The sequence below is a fragment of the Halichoerus grypus genome, chromosome 9 (genome assembly GCF_964656455.1).
Source record: "Halichoerus grypus chromosome 9, mHalGry1.hap1.1, whole genome shotgun sequence".
NCBI lineage: Eukaryota > Metazoa > Chordata > Mammalia > Carnivora > Phocidae > Halichoerus > Halichoerus grypus.
In genome coordinates this window covers 117,536,361-117,552,929 of record NC_135720.1, presented here as the reverse complement: position 1 = coordinate 117,552,929, position 16,569 = coordinate 117,536,361, and the positions used below count along the sequence as shown (strand labels likewise).

The window sequence follows — 16,569 nt, the reverse complement described above, 5'->3', positions numbered from 1 at the left end:
AGGTTAGGCCCATGTTGATGAAAGATTAGCCCATGCTGATTAGGAGTAACCTTTGCTAGTACGGGCACCTGCGGCAGGAATGAATACAGGTTAGACATAATCGGAGACCTCCAAGCAGGAAGAAACAGGATCTGGGGGAAAAAACCAAAGGTGCCCTCTTTTCTTGGTGCTCTCAGAAAGGTGCCCTTTTTTTTTTTTTTTTTTTTTAAGATTTTATGCATTTATTAGAAAGAGCACGAGTGGGCTATGGGGCAGAGGGAGAAGCGGACTCCACACGGAGCAGGGAGCCAGACGTGGGGCTCCATCCGGAGACCCCGGGACCATGACCTGAGCTAAAGGCAGACGCTCAACCGAATGAGCCACCCAGGCGCCCCAGAAAGTTATTTTTCAAAACCTCCAACTATGGAATGCGTAAACTGGGTTCTGTGTTTCTGCTAACAGCTTGATTAATTCACTGGTGGTGCTTATAAGCAGAGCTGGGGCGCCTGGGTGGCTCAGTCGGTTAGGCGTCTGCCTTCGGCTCAGGGCATGATCCTGGAGTCCCAGGATCGAGTCCAGCATTGGGCTCCCTGCTCAACGGGGAGTCTGCTTCTCCCTGTGCCCCTCACTCTGCTCATGTTCTCTCTCTCTCTCTCATTCTCTCTCAAATAAATAAAATCTTAAAAAAAAAAAAAAAAGCAGAGCCTATTACCCTACTCTGCTTATCTGATGTCGATTTGACCCCGCTTCATACTTCTATGAGTAATTGGACTTACCAGACGCTACTGTTGGGAAATGAAATACTGCTATTCCAATAGCTCCTTAGCATTGACTTCTTAGATGCATTGTTTTGTTTCTGAGATGGACTGTGGGCACCCCTGGCATCTCAGAGCCTCCAGCCTCTCTGGTTTCCTAGGTCAAAACTGATAAGGATCTTTACCTAATTAGCTACTAGTGTAAGCATTGTTTCCCTCCATACTCATACCCTCTCTAAACTGGCTCATTGTTTTAACACCTTCGTTGTTCCTTTGCTAGTAAATTAAAGACTTTGGTATATGTTTAAGATCAATTTGTCTTATTTATTTTGTACTTAGTAAAAGGGAGTCTCCTCTGACTAAGCTGAGAAAAATTCCTGTAGTGGTAGGACTACAACTACTCAAACATGTCTTTACTACCCTAGCAAACTGAAAAAACGAAGAGAAAAAAAAAAAAAAAAAGACCTGATAAGTAAACTATAGACCTGCCACATTTGTAGAAGAGAGAAATTCTTTGAAATGGGAAAATCTCCCAATTAACTATAGTTGGGCAACAAAGCCATGAATTATCAATGGTTCTTAATTAAACCTTTAGGAATATAAAACCCATTGTCTATGAGAGACCCTTTTTCAGGAAACTACATATACTCTATTGCAGCAGTTTTAGGCTTATTATTTATGGTCCTGAGTCTTGGAGTAAATGCCCCTAGATTAGCCATTGTTATACACGAACTAGCTGGCTGCTTCTAGCAGGCTTCTAAGTAAATACTGGAATCCTTCAATTCGGAGTGTCCTCTGCTTCCAGTATTTTAGCTCTTTTCATCTATTCATATAGTTGTTCAGTCACTCATTCTAGTAATCACTTTGCAAGTGTACTAGGAATAATTTTGTGCGGCGTGGGGATGCTTCATTAAACCCGACTGACGGTCTGCTCTTGCGGCACTCCCAGCTTAGCGGATTCCTCCTACCCTCCCTCAAATCAGTCCTTTTCCTGCCAGTCCTTTGAGAAACAATGACGGGGCTCTCCCAGAGCCCTTTCTTGATGTCAACACTGAGTTCCTGTTCCATCTCAACACTGAGTTCCTGTTCCATCTCCATCATTTTTCCCTCCCGCAGCCCTGGCCACTACCTCTTCATGGCCAATAGGAAGATGGGAGAGGCTTGGAATGAGGAACACACAGCCTCCCCCACCAGCACTTTTTTTGCTAAAGAAGGAAAAGCAGCAGGAGAGTTGGAGAGATCTCCATTTTATTATGGAAAACTTAAAAAACAAACAGGCAGTGGATGAGGAAGGAGAAATGGGGAAGACGAATTGAGGTGCCTTGTTAGTCACCCCTCACCCTTGCAATTCAATTCAGTTGTGGACCACTAGGAGGAACAGAATTAAATAACTGGATGGGGGTACAGGGCTAAGATTCCCAGCCTTCCTTCTTGGGGAAAACTGAGGTACAGTAATACTGAGCAAAAGTGGAGGAAGCCACGCCCCCAATGAGGCAACTGCCAGGGACAGGGGGGAGGGTTCCACATGGACTCAACAAGTAGGTATGGTTGTAAACCTGGGACTTTGGCAGGTGGGGCTGGGAGCTAATGGGGTTTGTAAACCAGGCTGGTGGTCAAGAGAGGAGGCAGGAGGTGTAAACAAAGGGGCAGTGGCCTAAGGAATAGGAAGGAGAGGGGCCTGTAAATGGAGTGGGGGCAGGCTATCCAGGATGAGTGCTCAAATCCTAAGAGCCCCCAGGGGGTGGTGGGGAGTCAAGGGAGGCTGAAGGGAGAGTGTACCTGCCCGGGGAGATGGAGGAGGTGCTCCCACCTCCAGCCCCAGTGAGCACTGTGATCCTCCTCAGGACTTGATGCTCACTTTTGAATCACCTCGGATGCCACCAGCACGTCTGACACACTCATACCAGGGACCTTTGGTGAGGGTGGAAACTGGGTGACTAGCTCTGCCCCCATAAACAGGATGAGGAAAGCAAGTTGGAAGATGTTGGTTGCTCTTCCCGGCCAAGCTCATGTTCGGGGTCTCTCTGTTCTCAATCTTCTGGGCTCCAGGATCTTCAGTTCTGGGAAAGGGTGGGTATAGGCCCTATGTTGAAAGAGGGTCACCTCCGGCAGGACTCATCTGTGGGAGAGGAGGCAATAATGGTAGAGAATGAGTGAGGGCCTCTGCCCCCCATCTTCCCCACTTACTCTCTGCACTGATCTTCCATGCCGAGCGCTTGCTGCTGCAGGAACAGTGGCCATCACGCATTTAGCCTGCGTTCTGTGCCAGGCCTTCTTACAACTTGTTTAATCCCACAATAACCCCCGATGAGGCGAAGTCATTTGATGTCCAGCCATAGTTCCAAGGGGCTTCACAAAAATTACTGAACCCTCTCAGTAAACCCCAGGAGGTGGTTATTATTAACCCCATTTCATAATTAATAAACGGAGACCAGAGGTCAGTGCTTTCCTGGAGGTTACATACACCACAGGTAAGAGACAAGATGGAATTCAAATGCAGACCTGTCTGACCCAAACCCTGTGTTTTAACCACACTAGAGCGCTCAGAAAGAGTCCTGGTTTTGAAATCTGGAGACCCCTTGTGCACTTCAGTTCCCAAGACCTCGATTTCCCCACTTGTAAAGGAGCGGGTGGGGCTAGAGGTCAAGTCTCTTCCAAGCACCAACGTTATTAATTCCTCCCCTTCCCTCCTGGACCGCAGTGTCCGCTCTGAACACCAGGGGGTGCCCTCGGCCAGGCCGAGCCTTCGCTCACCTACGATCAGGGCCTTGGTGCGCAGCCCGCCCTGGAGCTCCCGCTGTAGCAGCAGCAGGTCCTCCTCATCCTCTTCGTCGTCGGGTTGGGCCGCTGGGGGGCTGGGGGCACTGGGAGCCTCAGGCTCCGGGCCCAACTCCTCCAGCACCGAACTCTCGGAGGGGTATTGGTACGTGGTCTCCAATGCTGTCTCGCTGAAGGAGATCTTGAGCTGAGAGTGGGAGAGAAACGGGGAGGCCCCGAGTTTAGCCCGGGGAAGCTCCCAGGGGGCACATGCAAGGTGGGGGAGGGGAGCTGGATTTGGGCACCCTACTGACTTTGCCCTGCGCATCCACTCTGGGACCCAGGGGTCGAGTTTTCCTTTTGACACAGGCTCTCTAATCCCAGAATTTCCCTCTTCTATCCTATCATTTCCAAAATATCAGACTTTGGCCTGAGCTTTGGCAGAGGTGGCAGAGGTGGGTAATACAGGACTCGGGTCCCTACTTTTTAGACTGTGGGTGGTGGAAGAGTAAAAAGAAATGAAGATACATGAAGATAACTCCCGTAATCAGAACTGACTCTTTGGGCATCGTGAGGGCAACCAGGAAGGCTTCCTGGAGGAGGAGGGAAGTTTGAGCTGGCAGGAAATAGCTGGCTGGAGGGAGTCCCAGGCAAAAGCAAAGCCAAGCACGTTGGTTTCCACACCCTCAGCCCCTTGAAGTTCCTGGGAAACCCAGGACCCTGGACACCTGTGCCCTCCTGCTCGCCTCACTCCTCTATAGCTGGAGTGGACCGACAACAAAGTGGGGCTGGGGCCTGGGAGGGAAGAAGAGACCTATCAAAAGGCCCAGAGGAAACAAGACTCTCCCCTAACATGCAGGGGAGATGGGCCCTAGAGTCCCTGCAAGGTACAGCTGGGGGAGGTGACAGGGGCAGAGAGGAAAGTCCATGCAAACACAGGTTGGGGTGGAGAATGCACCAGGAGAGGCATGTAGAGACACAGGCAAAAGGCCAGAGGGGACCTGGAGGGGGCAGAAAATCCACAAACACACTGTCCCAAGAGCAGGCGAGCCCCAGCTGTTCTCACTGCCTTTCTACCCTTCCCCTTGCCCTTTTAAGAAGCTCAGGGGGCAGGTGGCAGAGTGGGATTAACTCTGGGAGCCAAAGCGATTAAGGAGACAAACAGGAGGATTCCATGTGAACTACTTGGAAAGGTCCGGATGATCTACTCAGGCCTTCCCAGGCACCTGTTTGGGAAACTCAGGGCTTGGGCCCTGCATCCTTGCATCTCCGCATGGGCTGGGGTGTGAGAAGAGAGAAGCCGGGAGGGTGGCTGGACAGGTGGATGCTAAGGGCTGTATGGAATGTGAAACCTGGGTCACGAAGGGAAGCTGGAACTCAGAGGCTCCAAACCATGGTGGGGGCCGGAAGACTGGTAGGGCCATCTCACTGGGAGGAAAAGCCAGAGCCTGACTAAGGCCCACAGGGTAGTCCCACTGTGCCATGCCCCACCTCACCTCTCATCTGCTCTCGCTCTGGCCACCCTGGTCAAGGTTCCTCGAAGCAGGGGCACTCCCGTCTTGGGGCCTTTGCACTGGCTATTCCTTCTACCTGGAACACTCTTCCCCCAAATAGCTCCATGGCTCCCTGTCTCCCAGTCACCCTATTTAAAGTTCATATTCACTCCCCCAACTTTCTGGTCCTCAAGGTTCCACTTACCCTGTTCTAATTCCCCCCCCCATACTCATTTACCACCTTCTAACATATCAGAGAACTTACTTATCTGATCTTGTGTCTGCTGGCCATAAGAGCATGAAAGTTGCTACAGGGAGTAAGGAAGGGTTGGTCCAGACCTCAGATGTGGTCCCCACAGAGAATCAACACTGGGGAACAAGGTGGGAGGTACACTGTCTGTGCAGCTGCTGGTAGAAATGAGTGACAGCAACCAGACCCCTTACATCCCAGTTTTTCAAAAGGGACCACTTCTGGTTCTGTTACTGACAGATTTACCCAAACTTCTGGGGCCCCCTTTGTTTTCTTTTCACATCCCCTTTTGGGATAACAAGCTCCACAGTTTATTATCCACTCTGAAAAAGGATTCATTTTATTTGCTCTCAGTCATGTTTTCTTTCTTCCCCAACCCTGCTTCTCTCCTCACCGCCCCCTTCCACCCCTCACCCCCGCCCCAACTTCTGACTGGGCTTCTCAGGAATGCATAGACTGCATGGGAGTTGGGGCGGGGTGGGAGGGGTGGGGGGGGACAGAGGGGTGTGACTCACTTGCTCCTCTCCCATCAGCTATATAAAGTCACAAGGGGGCCAGAGAGGGGAGGAGCCCATCTCTCAGCTAGAAGGGCCTCTGGGGAAGGGCACCAGCCACAGGGCAGGGCTGGGATTTCTCTCCGTGGCAAGGATATGTTTGATGGCATTAGCTTGCAAACAGAAGTTATTTAGGGAAGGGGGGGCGGTCCTCTGGTCCCCAAGCAAGTGGGTTGCGTCAGAGCTGGGACAAGCATTCTAGTCCCTGCTGAGCAGGGTGCAGAGAGAGGGGAAGGAGGCCTGACAGAGGGTGGAGGGGGAGGTGTCTGGGTCTAGAAAACTCTGTGCTGCTTCTCCCCACCCCCACCCCCAGAGCAGCCAGGGCTTCCTTATTCTCTCACCACATCCTGAGCAGTTCTGGCAGGCCCAGGGCCCAGCGGTTCCCCACTCAGCCCTACCAGCCTTCCGGCCCCCACCCCCAGGCTTCCTGTTTGGGTGATCTGCTTCCGGCTCCCCTACTCCCTGACCTAGGTAGGGTCACTATCACAGGTCCTGCCCTGCACTCATATGGTCCCCAGCTTTGGGCCCCAAACTTCATGCCTCCCTCTGCTCTTCCTCCCCAAAGGCACAGGCCAACCTCAGTAGCAAGTGACTTGTCTGAACAGCTCATCCTGGCAGCTCCAGACCCACCTCCTTACACCTGCCCAGCCCGAAGGGGACGGGGTTGGCAGCAGTCCGAGTGCTCAGGATAGACGCTGGTACCATGGCTCAGGATGGGAGCATGAGCTTCACATGAAGATGAATTGGGGGACCAAGTGACCCGCAAGCTCCATCTAGGTCTTTGGTCCCCATGGTTTCCCACTGACAGGACACACGAGAAAACCAAATCTGAGGATGTCAGATGAGATGAGGACTGGAGACTAGGAAGGGCTTCCCAGTTTCTGGGGAGATGTGTTAGGCGCAGGGACCTCTCTCTCCTTAGAGATTTTCAAGCTGGAAACAAGTTGGTGTGTAAGGAATGGGTTGGGCTGAAGCCAGGGCGAGAAGCCTGGCTGCTCCCACTTCCTGCACTTTGTCCTTTTTCCAGTTTTAACCTCTGACCCTCTGCTGGCCTCAGCCCCCACCCCTGTCCTCAACTCCCATTGTATTCCCTGCTCTCAGCACCGTGCCTCCAAATTCACTTCTCTCTTCTGCTACCCCAAAGGGAGGGACAGGCCAGGGCAGCAGGAAGAGAGGGGAAAAAGGGGAAAACCAACTGCTGAGCCAGTCCTGGGGAGGGAGGGGAAGCCCAGGGAGGAAGGAAGAAGGGGAGTAAGGAGCGGGGGTATTTTGGAAGAAGAGAAGGCTTTTCTTGTCCCAAGAGAGAAGGGAGCACTGTCTAAAGCAGTGGCCCAGCTGGGGCTGTGCAACCCTGAGGTCACCCACTTCAAATGGCCTCTGTGTGCGCCTCTCCCATGGAGCAGACTCGGGGTTCAAAAGTCTTCTCTCTGCTCTCCAGCCCTATTCCATTCCCCCGCCCCCACCCTAGGACGTCTCCTCGTTCAGCTCTGGCCTGCCTTGGAACTGAGACCTTCCTCCACTCACTTCTCCCTGCCATTTCTCCCTAGAACCCCAAAGCCACCCCCTGTGCCTCTTGAGGCTTCCTGCCCCAACATTCACTCCCTTGGAAGGCTGTATGTGCTTTCAACCTGATGACCCTGCTCTCATAGATTCTAGGCTGTAGCCTTGGTTCAGGTCTCCCACCAGAAGAGCTGCGTTCGGTCACAGACTCAGAGGAAAGGAAGGGAAGAAATGGGGCAGCGGCAGGGGATGTGGGGGGAGCTGAGGGGGCGGGGAAGATGGGACCCAGAGCCTGAGGGAATGAAGAGTGAGCAGCCTGGGCACACCCTGTGAGACACACCCAGGGGCAGCACTTGATTTGGGGCAGGATCCTTGGGCTTGGAAATGAATGGAAAATGAACTCTCTAAGAAGGAAGGGTGTGTGTAGAGGAGGAAGGGTGGCGGCAGGAATTAACACGAAAGAATAGAGGAGGACAAGAATACAGGGATATAAAAAAGAAAGGAGGCCGGAGAGAACCGAGGAGCGGGCTTCTGAGAGGTCTGGCTTGGCTGCTCCCTACCTGTTTGTGGTGCCTTTCAGGGGACCCCTTGGCAAGGCAGCTGCGGCTGAGGCGGAGGTAGCCCCCCAGAACCAAGATCTCCTCGGCAGTCGGGTACCGCTTCTTCCCAGCTCCGGGGACCGCCGCATCAGCTGTGGCTGGGGTGCTGGGGGTGCTGGGGGCCGCAGGGGGCACGGGCCGCCGGGGGTTGACTGTGAAGGTGTGTCCACTGCGGCGAGGGGCCCCCACCCCCGGCCCTGCCTTCACCCCATAGAACAGACGGTTCATGAGGGGATCCCCAGGGGACTGGGGAGCAGGTGGGGCTGGGGGTGGGGGAGACAGAGGGGCTGCTGGTGGGGGCCGGAGATCCACTGCTTCCTCTTCCTGCCTTCTAGAGCCTCCAGTCCCAGCGTGCTCTGGTGGGAAGGGGGAGGGCACAGAGCTGTCGTTCTGCAGGGTTCTCAGAGGCCTGCCCTGAGCCCCCGCCTTTTCCTTCTCAGCCTCCCCTTCTCCAGCCTCGGTACTAAGAGGCCCCAGATACTTCTCAGCAGACTCTGGGGGGACTGGTTTCTGAGTTTGAGTCTCTGTGTCCCTGGGTGTCCATTCTCGAACCTTTCCAGAGTTCAGGGTCCATTTCCATCCTTCTGTCAGCCTCAGGCCCCTCTCACCATCCTCCACAGGGCTGGGCCTTTGCTCTGCTGCCTCCGCTTCTCCGGAGCTGCTGTCTGGAGCCTCCCTTGTCAGGGTCTCCGGCAGCTCTGTAATCTCTTCTGAGGCCAGCCTTGGAACTGGTCTCTCTTCTTTTCTCCCACATTCCTCCGAACAGTCTTTTCTTTCTTCTTCTGAGCTCAGCCTCCACTCTGATGCCTCCAGTTGTACCAAACTCTGTTCGTGAGACTCTCCAGAGTCAGACCTCCATTTATGGGACTCTGTCAGCCCCAACTTCTGGGTGGGCTCTGCTGGGCTCAGTCTACTTTCCACCACCTCTTTTCTCCTGGGGCTTTGTTCTCCAGGCTCTGCCAGTCTCAGACTCCACTCTGGACTTTCTCCGGGGCTCAGCCTCCATTTCCGGGCCTCTGACAGTCTGGAGCTCCTGTCTCCAGCCTCTCCTGGGCTCTGCCTCCAGTCCAAAGCCTCTGAAGGCCTGGGGCTCAACTCTCGGGCTCCCCCTATCCCCAACCTCCTCTCTCTGGCCTCCCTGGGACTGAGCCGCTCTTCTTTGGACTCTCTTCCCTTGGGGCTCTGATCCCGCATCTCCCCAGGGCTGGGTCTCCGCTCCCGGGCCTCCAAAGGCCCAGGCCTTCTCTCTGCAAGTAACTCTTCATTCCGCTGCTGCTGCTGCTGCTGCTGCTGGCGCTCCTGCCGAATGAATCGGTTCTGGTGCACCGGCCCAATGGCCTCTAGGAGGACGGCCGACTCATCTGGGTCTGGAGGTCCAACCTCTGTAGTCCCAGGTGCAGGGCTAGGTTCTCCAGGAGACAGACCAAGCTTGGCCCGGCGGCGCTCCAGCAGCCCCCGCTTCCAGGCTGGCATCTGGGACAGACGCTCCCGTTCTGCCTTCTCCCGGCCACGAAGGGCTGCCTCCTCCTGCCGGCGCCGGGCTAGCAGCTGTAGCTTCCAGTCTGGGATGGTGGCCATGGTCGCGCTGAGGTGAGGGTGGGGAGTGCTGGGGCCAGAGAACAGGAAAGAGAGGCTCCAGGGGGTGAGACTGGGGGTGGGGGGAGAGGAAGTAGAGGGGGAGAGGTGGGACACAGAGATGGGCACAGGAGCTGAGGGTAAAGACAGACGGAAGGAGTGAGAAGATGGAGGGCAAAGAAAGGGGAAAACAGAAAGTGAAAAAGCTGTGGGCCAAGTGGGGGTGGGGTCGTGGCCCTGAGAGGAAGAATAGAGATTCAGGGCAAAGAGGCAGGAGTCAGATTTGGCAGCGCAGGGTTAATGGTATCAGAGACAGTCCCAAGGATGTGAGAGGAGAGGAGGGCGGAAAAAGAAGTCGGAATGAGAGAGGAGAGAGAAAAGAGAGGCCGGGGGTGAGGGGGGTAGGGTTCAGGCGAGGTTTCCCCACCCTTACCCCAGAGGCGGTTAGAGTGGGAAGGGAGATCAGGGAATCCCGCCCGAGAGGGGGTGGTGGGACCTGAGGGGATGTCGGGGAGGTGAGGAGGGGCGGGGAGTGGAGAGGTCTAAGGGAGCAGGGGAATCAGGGGGCAGAGGGGAAATGGAGCTCCGCGGGCGCCCGGGCGCGTCTCAGCGCGGGCTCGGGAGGTCCCGGCTCCCCTCCCAGCTCCGCTCCGGCCACGCCTCTCCGGCCCCCCAGCCGCCACCCGGCACTCCGCCCCCAGGCAGCTCGAGGCGGGGGGGGGGGAATACCCTCCCTTGGGGACTTTCGGAACCCGGGTGTCTGGGCTGCCAGCACGTTCCCAGAACCCTGGCGTCCACCCCCACCCCGTCCCGTCCCCGCCGCCTGCCTCTCCCACCGGCCGGGCCCGGGGCCGTGGCGTGCGGAGGACCCGCTCCACGGCTCTGCTCTCCCGAGCCTGCCAGTCCAATGCCCGGGTCTCCGCTCTCAGGGAACCCTGACATAGCCGGCCATTCCCACCCAGCTCGGACCGCTCAGACAGGCAATCTCGGCACAAAGAGGAGACAGCCCAAGGTCCGGGCCGGGGACGGGAGACAGGAGACACCCCCTCCCCAAGTCTGAGGCCCCTCAGTCAACTCACAAGCCAGCGGGGCTCCCAGGGGAGGGGGTGCGGAGGAGCCTGGCGTCCGGAGGGAGGAGGAGAGAGGAAGAGGAGGAGAGTGGGACCGAGGGAGATCCGGAGACAGGAGGGAGGGGAGGAGGGAAGGAGAGGAGGAGGAGGGAAAGAGGGAGTCGAGGAGGAGGGACGGAGACAGAGACCTGGGGGCCGGGCGGGGGGCGGCGACCGCTTTGTCTGAGGACAATGGGGAGAGGAAAGGGGGCGCGGGGCGGGGCCCGAGGGGGCGGGGCCTCGCTCCAGAGACCCCCGCGTGGGGCTAGGCTCGCGGACTCCCCTTTTCCCGCCGCAACCCCCGGCCCTCCATTTCTGTCCCCGGGGACCACACCCCGCTCCCTCTCGGTAGCCCTGGAGAACCCAGGTGTCCGGACCCCCGCCCCGAGCTCGCCGACCCAAGGCAGCCGCCCGTGACTCAGGCCCCTCGAGGGACTTGCAGAGGAAGCAGCAGCTGCTACAGCCGGGCCCGCCCTTCCCATCTCCTGCCGCTCCTCCCCACGCTTTCGCCTCCCTCGGCCAGCCTTTGTTACTGCGGGGTCCAGGGCCGCCACCAGGCTGTGGTGGGCCCGTGGAGAGGGGGTGGCAGGAGAGGTACTCAGAAGCCAACGGCCATGGAAACTGGCTCCCCCACCTGAGCCGCTGCCCCACTCTTTAGCTTCAACCTGTCTCCCATGGGTCCCCTGGTCTGCAGCGAGGGAAACTGGGGGATTTGGAGGGAGGGGGACTGGACCGCCCTGGGGAGGTGGGGGTGGGTCTGCCGGAGTGGCCGCCGCCCGGCGGTCGCCAGAGGGCGCGGTGGCTGCCCAGACTCGAGTTTGGCGTGCCCGGGCTCCGCTTGCCTTCCTTCCCAAAGTCAGCCCTCTAGCTAGAGAGACACTGATAGACTGCATATCATATGTAGAAAAAACAGGCTGAATTTTATTTTTCTGCTGTGCGTGTTCCTCAGGACAGCAGAGAGCTCTTAGTCACCCAAAATGAAGAGTGGGAGGATCCTCTCAACTAGGTTAGAGGACAGAGCCCAGGGCCAGGGCCTAAGGAGATGGCAAGGCTAGCCAGGGGGCTGGCACTTGGAGCCTGGAAGGGCAGGCATTACCATCAAACCTGCAGACCCTAGTACCACTCCTAGAAAGGGAAGCCAGCGGAGAAGGGGATCCCTGAGGTGCAGAAGGGAGTAACAGTGGGAGGGAAGTGGTCAGGCCCACCCTTCTTCCTTATAAGAGGTTCTTAAGGTGGGGGGTGGAGGAGTCAAGCCCTAACTGAGGAGACAGATAAGTTCCCCACCCCCTCTTCCTGGCTGGTGAGAAGTAGATCTTGGAGTCCAGTGGTTGAAACTCAGAATTTAGGGTATGGAGCTGGGCCCAAGGAGTGGAGGCTCAAGCAGGGGAAGGGATAGCCCCTTCAGTCCATAGATTTGGGCCACTGGTCTGAAGCAGCCAGGGCCTGGATGTTAAAGGAGAGGAAGTGCAGGGCTCGGAACCAGGTTAGCTCCTCACTCGGCCTCACCTTCCTGGGGCCGGGAGAGCAGGTGGAGTTTTCTTTGTAACTGGGCCCGGAGGTAGCGGAGGTCTTGCTGGTCAAGTCCGTGAGCCAGGCCCAGATAGAGGGTAAGGAGGAGAGCAAGGAGGAGGCGGTCAGTGCCCAGGGTGGGCACCACCCACAGCACCGTCAGCAGCTCCACACACACTGGGTGGCGCAAGTGGGAGAAGAGTCTCAGAGCCCGGGGAGACTTCAGGGCCAGAGGCTCACCCAGCCCCAGCACATGGTAGTACACCTAGGAGGGAGAACCGCTTAGAAATGGGATCAAGCCCCGTTTGCAACTTAGTTACCTCTTTCCTCCCCTGCCAGGAAACTTCCCCTTCTGTAACTCAGGCCCAAGAACCACCCTTCTGAGACCTGGGCCCCTGATCCTCATCTCTGGCTCATGAACCTTCCCCAGTCCCAGGAAGCCCATGGTTTCAGGCCTTCGACAGAAAGCTGAGGGGAGACTATCTTATAAGAAAGGGAAGTAGGTGAGGGAGTTGAAAGAAGAGGAAGGTGGAAGAGCACGGGAGAAGGAGGGGAATTCTTAGAATGGAAAAAGGCATTCTAGAAGGAATCATAGGTCTCAGGTAGGAATCTGGCAGCCTCACCTGCTTGAGGCCCATGAGCTCGGCGTAGTCAAAGACGAGAAGGATGCTGAAGATGAGGAGCCAGGATATGACGTGGAGCACAAAGCAGAGCAGGGGCACCCAGGTGGCCCATGGTTCAGCCCGAGCCTCCCACAACACAGGGCCTCTGGGTACAGGTTCCCAGTACCGCATCACCAACTGGGGAAGGATGAGCGGTTGGGTATCTCAGCAGCCTACCCTTGAAAGACCTAGACCCAGAGGCTGCCCCCACCCCAGGCTGGTCTGCAGCTCTCTCCACCTCTACCATGAGCATCACAAACAAACAGTCACCACATAGAGAGTGCTAGGTGGGGTCCCAAGGATGTAAGGATGACCTGTATCTACCCTGAGGACTTGCAGAACGGATGGGGTGACCGGATAGGTACATAAAGTAGCTTATGCCGGGGCGCCTGGGTGGCTCAGTCGTTAAGCGTCTGCCTTCGGCCCAGGTCATGATCCCAGGGTCCTGGGATCGAGCCCCGCATCGGGCTCCCTGCTCGGCGGAGAGCCTGCTTCTCCCTCTCCCACTCCCCCTGCTTGTGTTCCCTCTCTCGCTGTCTCTCTGTCGAATAAATAAATAAAATCTATAAAAAATAAAATAAATAAAGTAGCTTATGCCAAGCACTCACTGAGAAGACAAATGAATGCTAACTGGGAAGCCTTCTCTTGAAACTGAGGGAAGTGGTTTTGAAGAAAGGGTAGCACTGAAAGAGGTGTTACCGAGGGGATCTCAAGCAGAACAACATGAACAAAGTTGCAAAGGTGAGAATGCACATATCTGCTTGGGGAATGAGGAAAGGTACACCGTTCTTGATAAGGAGGATATGTGCTGTGGAGGAATGGAAGCTGAGATGAGAGTCCTGAACACCCTCAGTTCTCTTCCTAAACCCACATTTTCAGAAGGCTAAGGTCCTTGCCCCTCCAATCTAGGACACTCTTCTCACAGATAGTTTCCCTTGGGATTCAGTGGCCAAAGCCTCATACCTGCAAGGCCAGGGCAGTGCATGCGACATACAGTGACCTCTGAAGGACCCCAAAATATCGAGACATCCACGCCTTCACTGTGTCAGTTGCCATGAGGCTGTGCTGCCCCACAAATAGTAGGAGGAGACCCAGATCCCAAGCCAGGGGGACAAGGATGCTGCGGTCCTGCACGGCAGCCAGCCATCCCTGGCGGGCATCTAGGGGGAGTTGAAGAAAGGGACAAAAGATCAAGAGGGTTTTGGGAAACACCCCCAATCCTACTCTCCTTTTGGGGACCCAGGCCATATCCCCTTAATGCTTTTAAGAGTCTTAATGCTTCCTCTCCAGGCTTTGCCCACCTTGCTTTTCCATTCCCTGCTTCTTCCTCCTTCAGAGTGGGGAGGAGGATTCCTATACAGTCACAAAAAGCATGGCTGGAGAGGCAACCGTTGGACTGACCCTCTTCTTTCGGTACTCCAAATGCTCCCTCTTTTGAACACTCTCCCCTCCATAGTCCTCTCTTTAAAAGCACTTTCCTTTCCTCTGCTTATCGCCCTTTTCCACCCTACTGAGTCCTCACTCTCTTGCCTCTCCAAACCGCTAATCCCTGAGTTCCTAATTTAGCCTTCTGGTCTGCCCTGAAGCTTCTCCGGCTTCTCCGGCTTTCACGGTTCTAGTTCCCTCTCCCGGACTTCCCCTGTCATTTGTCTCCAGGCCCCGCCCCCCCTCCCTCTCGTCCGGCTCCACCTCCAGCCCCAGAGCTCATCCTCGATCCCTCCCGCTCACCCGGACCACGAGGCTCCGGGATCCCTCCAAGAAGTGGCCGAAGAGAGGTAAAGCGCACGAACTCCACTCCGGTGCCAAAGGCCAGGATGAAAGAGGCGAGGGCAGCAGGGATCAGGAGCAGAGCTGGGGCCATGGCGACACACGGAGGGGTGGGGAAGGGGACGGGCTTGGGATTCCCGCGGCTACAGGCCCCGCCCCGCCCCCGCCCCCTCCCGGGGTCCCTGCCCAGGAAGGCGGGGCGCCTTCGCTCAAATGCCAGGGCTCGCGTCCGCGGCGCGCCCTTTTCTCTGCCCGCAGGGCGGGTCCTGGGTGCCTTTACGGAGCTAGCAGTCGCTGCGTCACAGAAGGGAAAGTTAGAATTCCGAGTGACAAGAGGAAAGGGCAGCGGCTCTGCAGCCACTCGAGTGGGTTGAGTCGCAGCTCGGCTGGTTGTCTCATCTAAAATGAAGACAGTTCCTCTCTTTCAGGGTTCTTGTAGAAACCGAGAATTATCAGTCCCCTTTTCTGTAACCTTAGCCAGAAAACCTAGCCAGAGTCAGAGGTTACAAAGCCTCAGTTAACACTTCAATAATAAACGGTGAGAGAACGGAAGACTGTTGACCTAGGCTGAGAACCCAGAGCTCTGAATCACCTATTACATCTTGTTAAAGAGTTAGTGACTATTTTACCATAAAGTAATGTTTATTCCGTAACTTACTCTCTCCACTTGCCAAGGACAGAAAACTTCTCTGACACTTACAGATTATTTCTAATAATGCCAAAGGTTGTTGATTTGTAATCATGAGAGTAACAATGTTAAAATATTTGCGATAGAAAATTTTATTTGTTGTAAACTTTGTAGTAGGCTAATTTTATCCAAGCCTGTGATAATTAACTATGACTTCACTCTGCAAGCTTATTAGTCTGACCCCACATACTAGTGAGAAATCGCTAAGACCTTTTGTCTGAACATATTTTTCCTTCAGACCTGTTTGTAATACCTAGACTAATATATCTGAAAAGCAAAGTAAAAGGTTTTCCTCCATCAGAATTAAAGATCATGTTGCTATGGACCTAGTCACAGTAGCTATGACCATAGCAGGGAACTCAGACATCATTAAGTGAAATCCCTTGGCTTATAGACAGAAGAAATACAAGAAAATTTACCAAGATGAGAACTAAGTTGCTGCTAGTCATGTGGGCTCATGAATGAAAAAACTGCCAGGCAGCATCCCACAGCCTTTACATTCCTCCTCCCGCAGGCTCAGTACTCCTACTCTTAATCAATGCTGTTGTAAACTGTTACCAGACATATCTTCCCCTCCAGGTGCAACCACCACCCTGCTTTCTGCTTCAAGAGGTTGTCCTGAATGGACTAGATCAATGAAAATCACAGCTTTTATTGAGGAAGCCCTCTCTGGAAAACTGCTTCCTCCTCTCAACCTTTAGGACTTAGAGGTGGTCACAATAGAGCTGTGGGTAGTGGAGTACTGCAACATTATGATTTCTCTACACTCTCCCAACTTCTTTGTAAATTTCACTTTATTAAACTCTCTCCAAATTACCCTAATTTGACTGTGCCATCATTTCCTGCTAGGACCCTGAGTGACAGAGATACTTCTTATTTGTGCTACAAGCTATAGTATTTTTTGGAAGTGTAAGAAAAGGTCTCTATTCTCCAGAAATTTAAACTGGGGCACTTCCATGTCACTAAGTAAGAGTGCACATGAGTGCTAAATGGGGATACAGAGACAGCTGGTACTGTAAGGAATCCCCTGGACCTGCAGGCCATAGACAGGTTTCACACAGTACAGACTCTGAGTTGTGCAAGGGGACTAACATTTATTTGGGTCCTACCATGTGCGACACCTACAATGGCTGTGCTTAATATATATTAAGACATGTTTATATGTTTAAAAGTCAGCAGTGTTAAAAGTCAGCAAAGCTCGCACTCATTCTACTACACCAAAGTTTTACAAACTTAAGTATAATTTACTTGCAGAAAAGTCACAAACTAATCACCCATCTTTTTTTATTAAAGTGAAATTCACATAACATAAAATTAACTAAAGAGAAAAATCCAGTGACATTTAATACATTCATAATGTGTGTAATCACCA

At 54.6% G+C, this 16,569-nt stretch overlaps 2 protein-coding genes and 1 long non-coding RNA gene across 5 annotated transcripts; 1 reads left to right on the top strand and 2 right to left on the bottom strand.

The window, feature by feature from the left end:
• Positions 1–1,965: 1,965 nt before the first annotated feature.
• PPP1R18 (protein phosphatase 1 regulatory subunit 18) lies at positions 1,966–10,520 on the bottom strand. The gene is made up of 3 exons (XM_036120417.2): positions 7,849–10,520; positions 3,489–3,699; positions 1,966–2,853 (listed from the first exon to the last, which is right to left on the bottom strand). Exons 1-3 carry the CDS (start codon positions 9,463–9,465, stop codon positions 2,834–2,836), a joined length of 1,848 nt encoding a protein of 615 aa, XP_035976310.1. The 5' UTR covers positions 9,466–10,520; the 3' UTR covers positions 1,966–2,833.
• Positions 10,521–11,470: 950 nt separating this feature from the next.
• NRM (nurim) lies at positions 11,471–14,664 on the bottom strand. Of its 3 annotated transcripts, none has more exons than XM_036120424.2 (4): positions 14,471–14,662; positions 13,706–13,902; positions 12,704–12,880; positions 11,471–12,345 (listed from the first exon to the last, which is right to left on the bottom strand). In XM_036120424.2, the coding sequence occupies exons 1-4, from the start codon at positions 14,601–14,603 to the stop codon at positions 12,064–12,066; spliced, it is 789 nt and encodes a 262-aa protein (XP_035976317.1). In that variant the 5' UTR covers positions 14,604–14,662; the 3' UTR covers positions 11,471–12,063. The 3 variants fall into 3 exon arrangements, with proteins under 3 accessions (XP_035976317.1, XP_077911727.1, XP_035976318.1); XM_078055601.1 differs by lacking the exon at positions 14,471–14,662 and adding an exon at positions 14,044–14,369; XM_036120425.2 differs by lacking the exon at positions 12,704–12,880 and having other exon boundaries at positions 14,471–14,664.
• On the top strand, positions 14,423–16,013 carry LOC118553411 (uncharacterized). Its single transcript, XR_004926022.1, has 2 exons — positions 14,423–14,517; positions 15,777–16,013. It is a non-coding gene; the product is annotated as an uncharacterized LOC118553411 (long non-coding RNA).
• Positions 16,014–16,569: the final 556 nt, after the last annotated feature.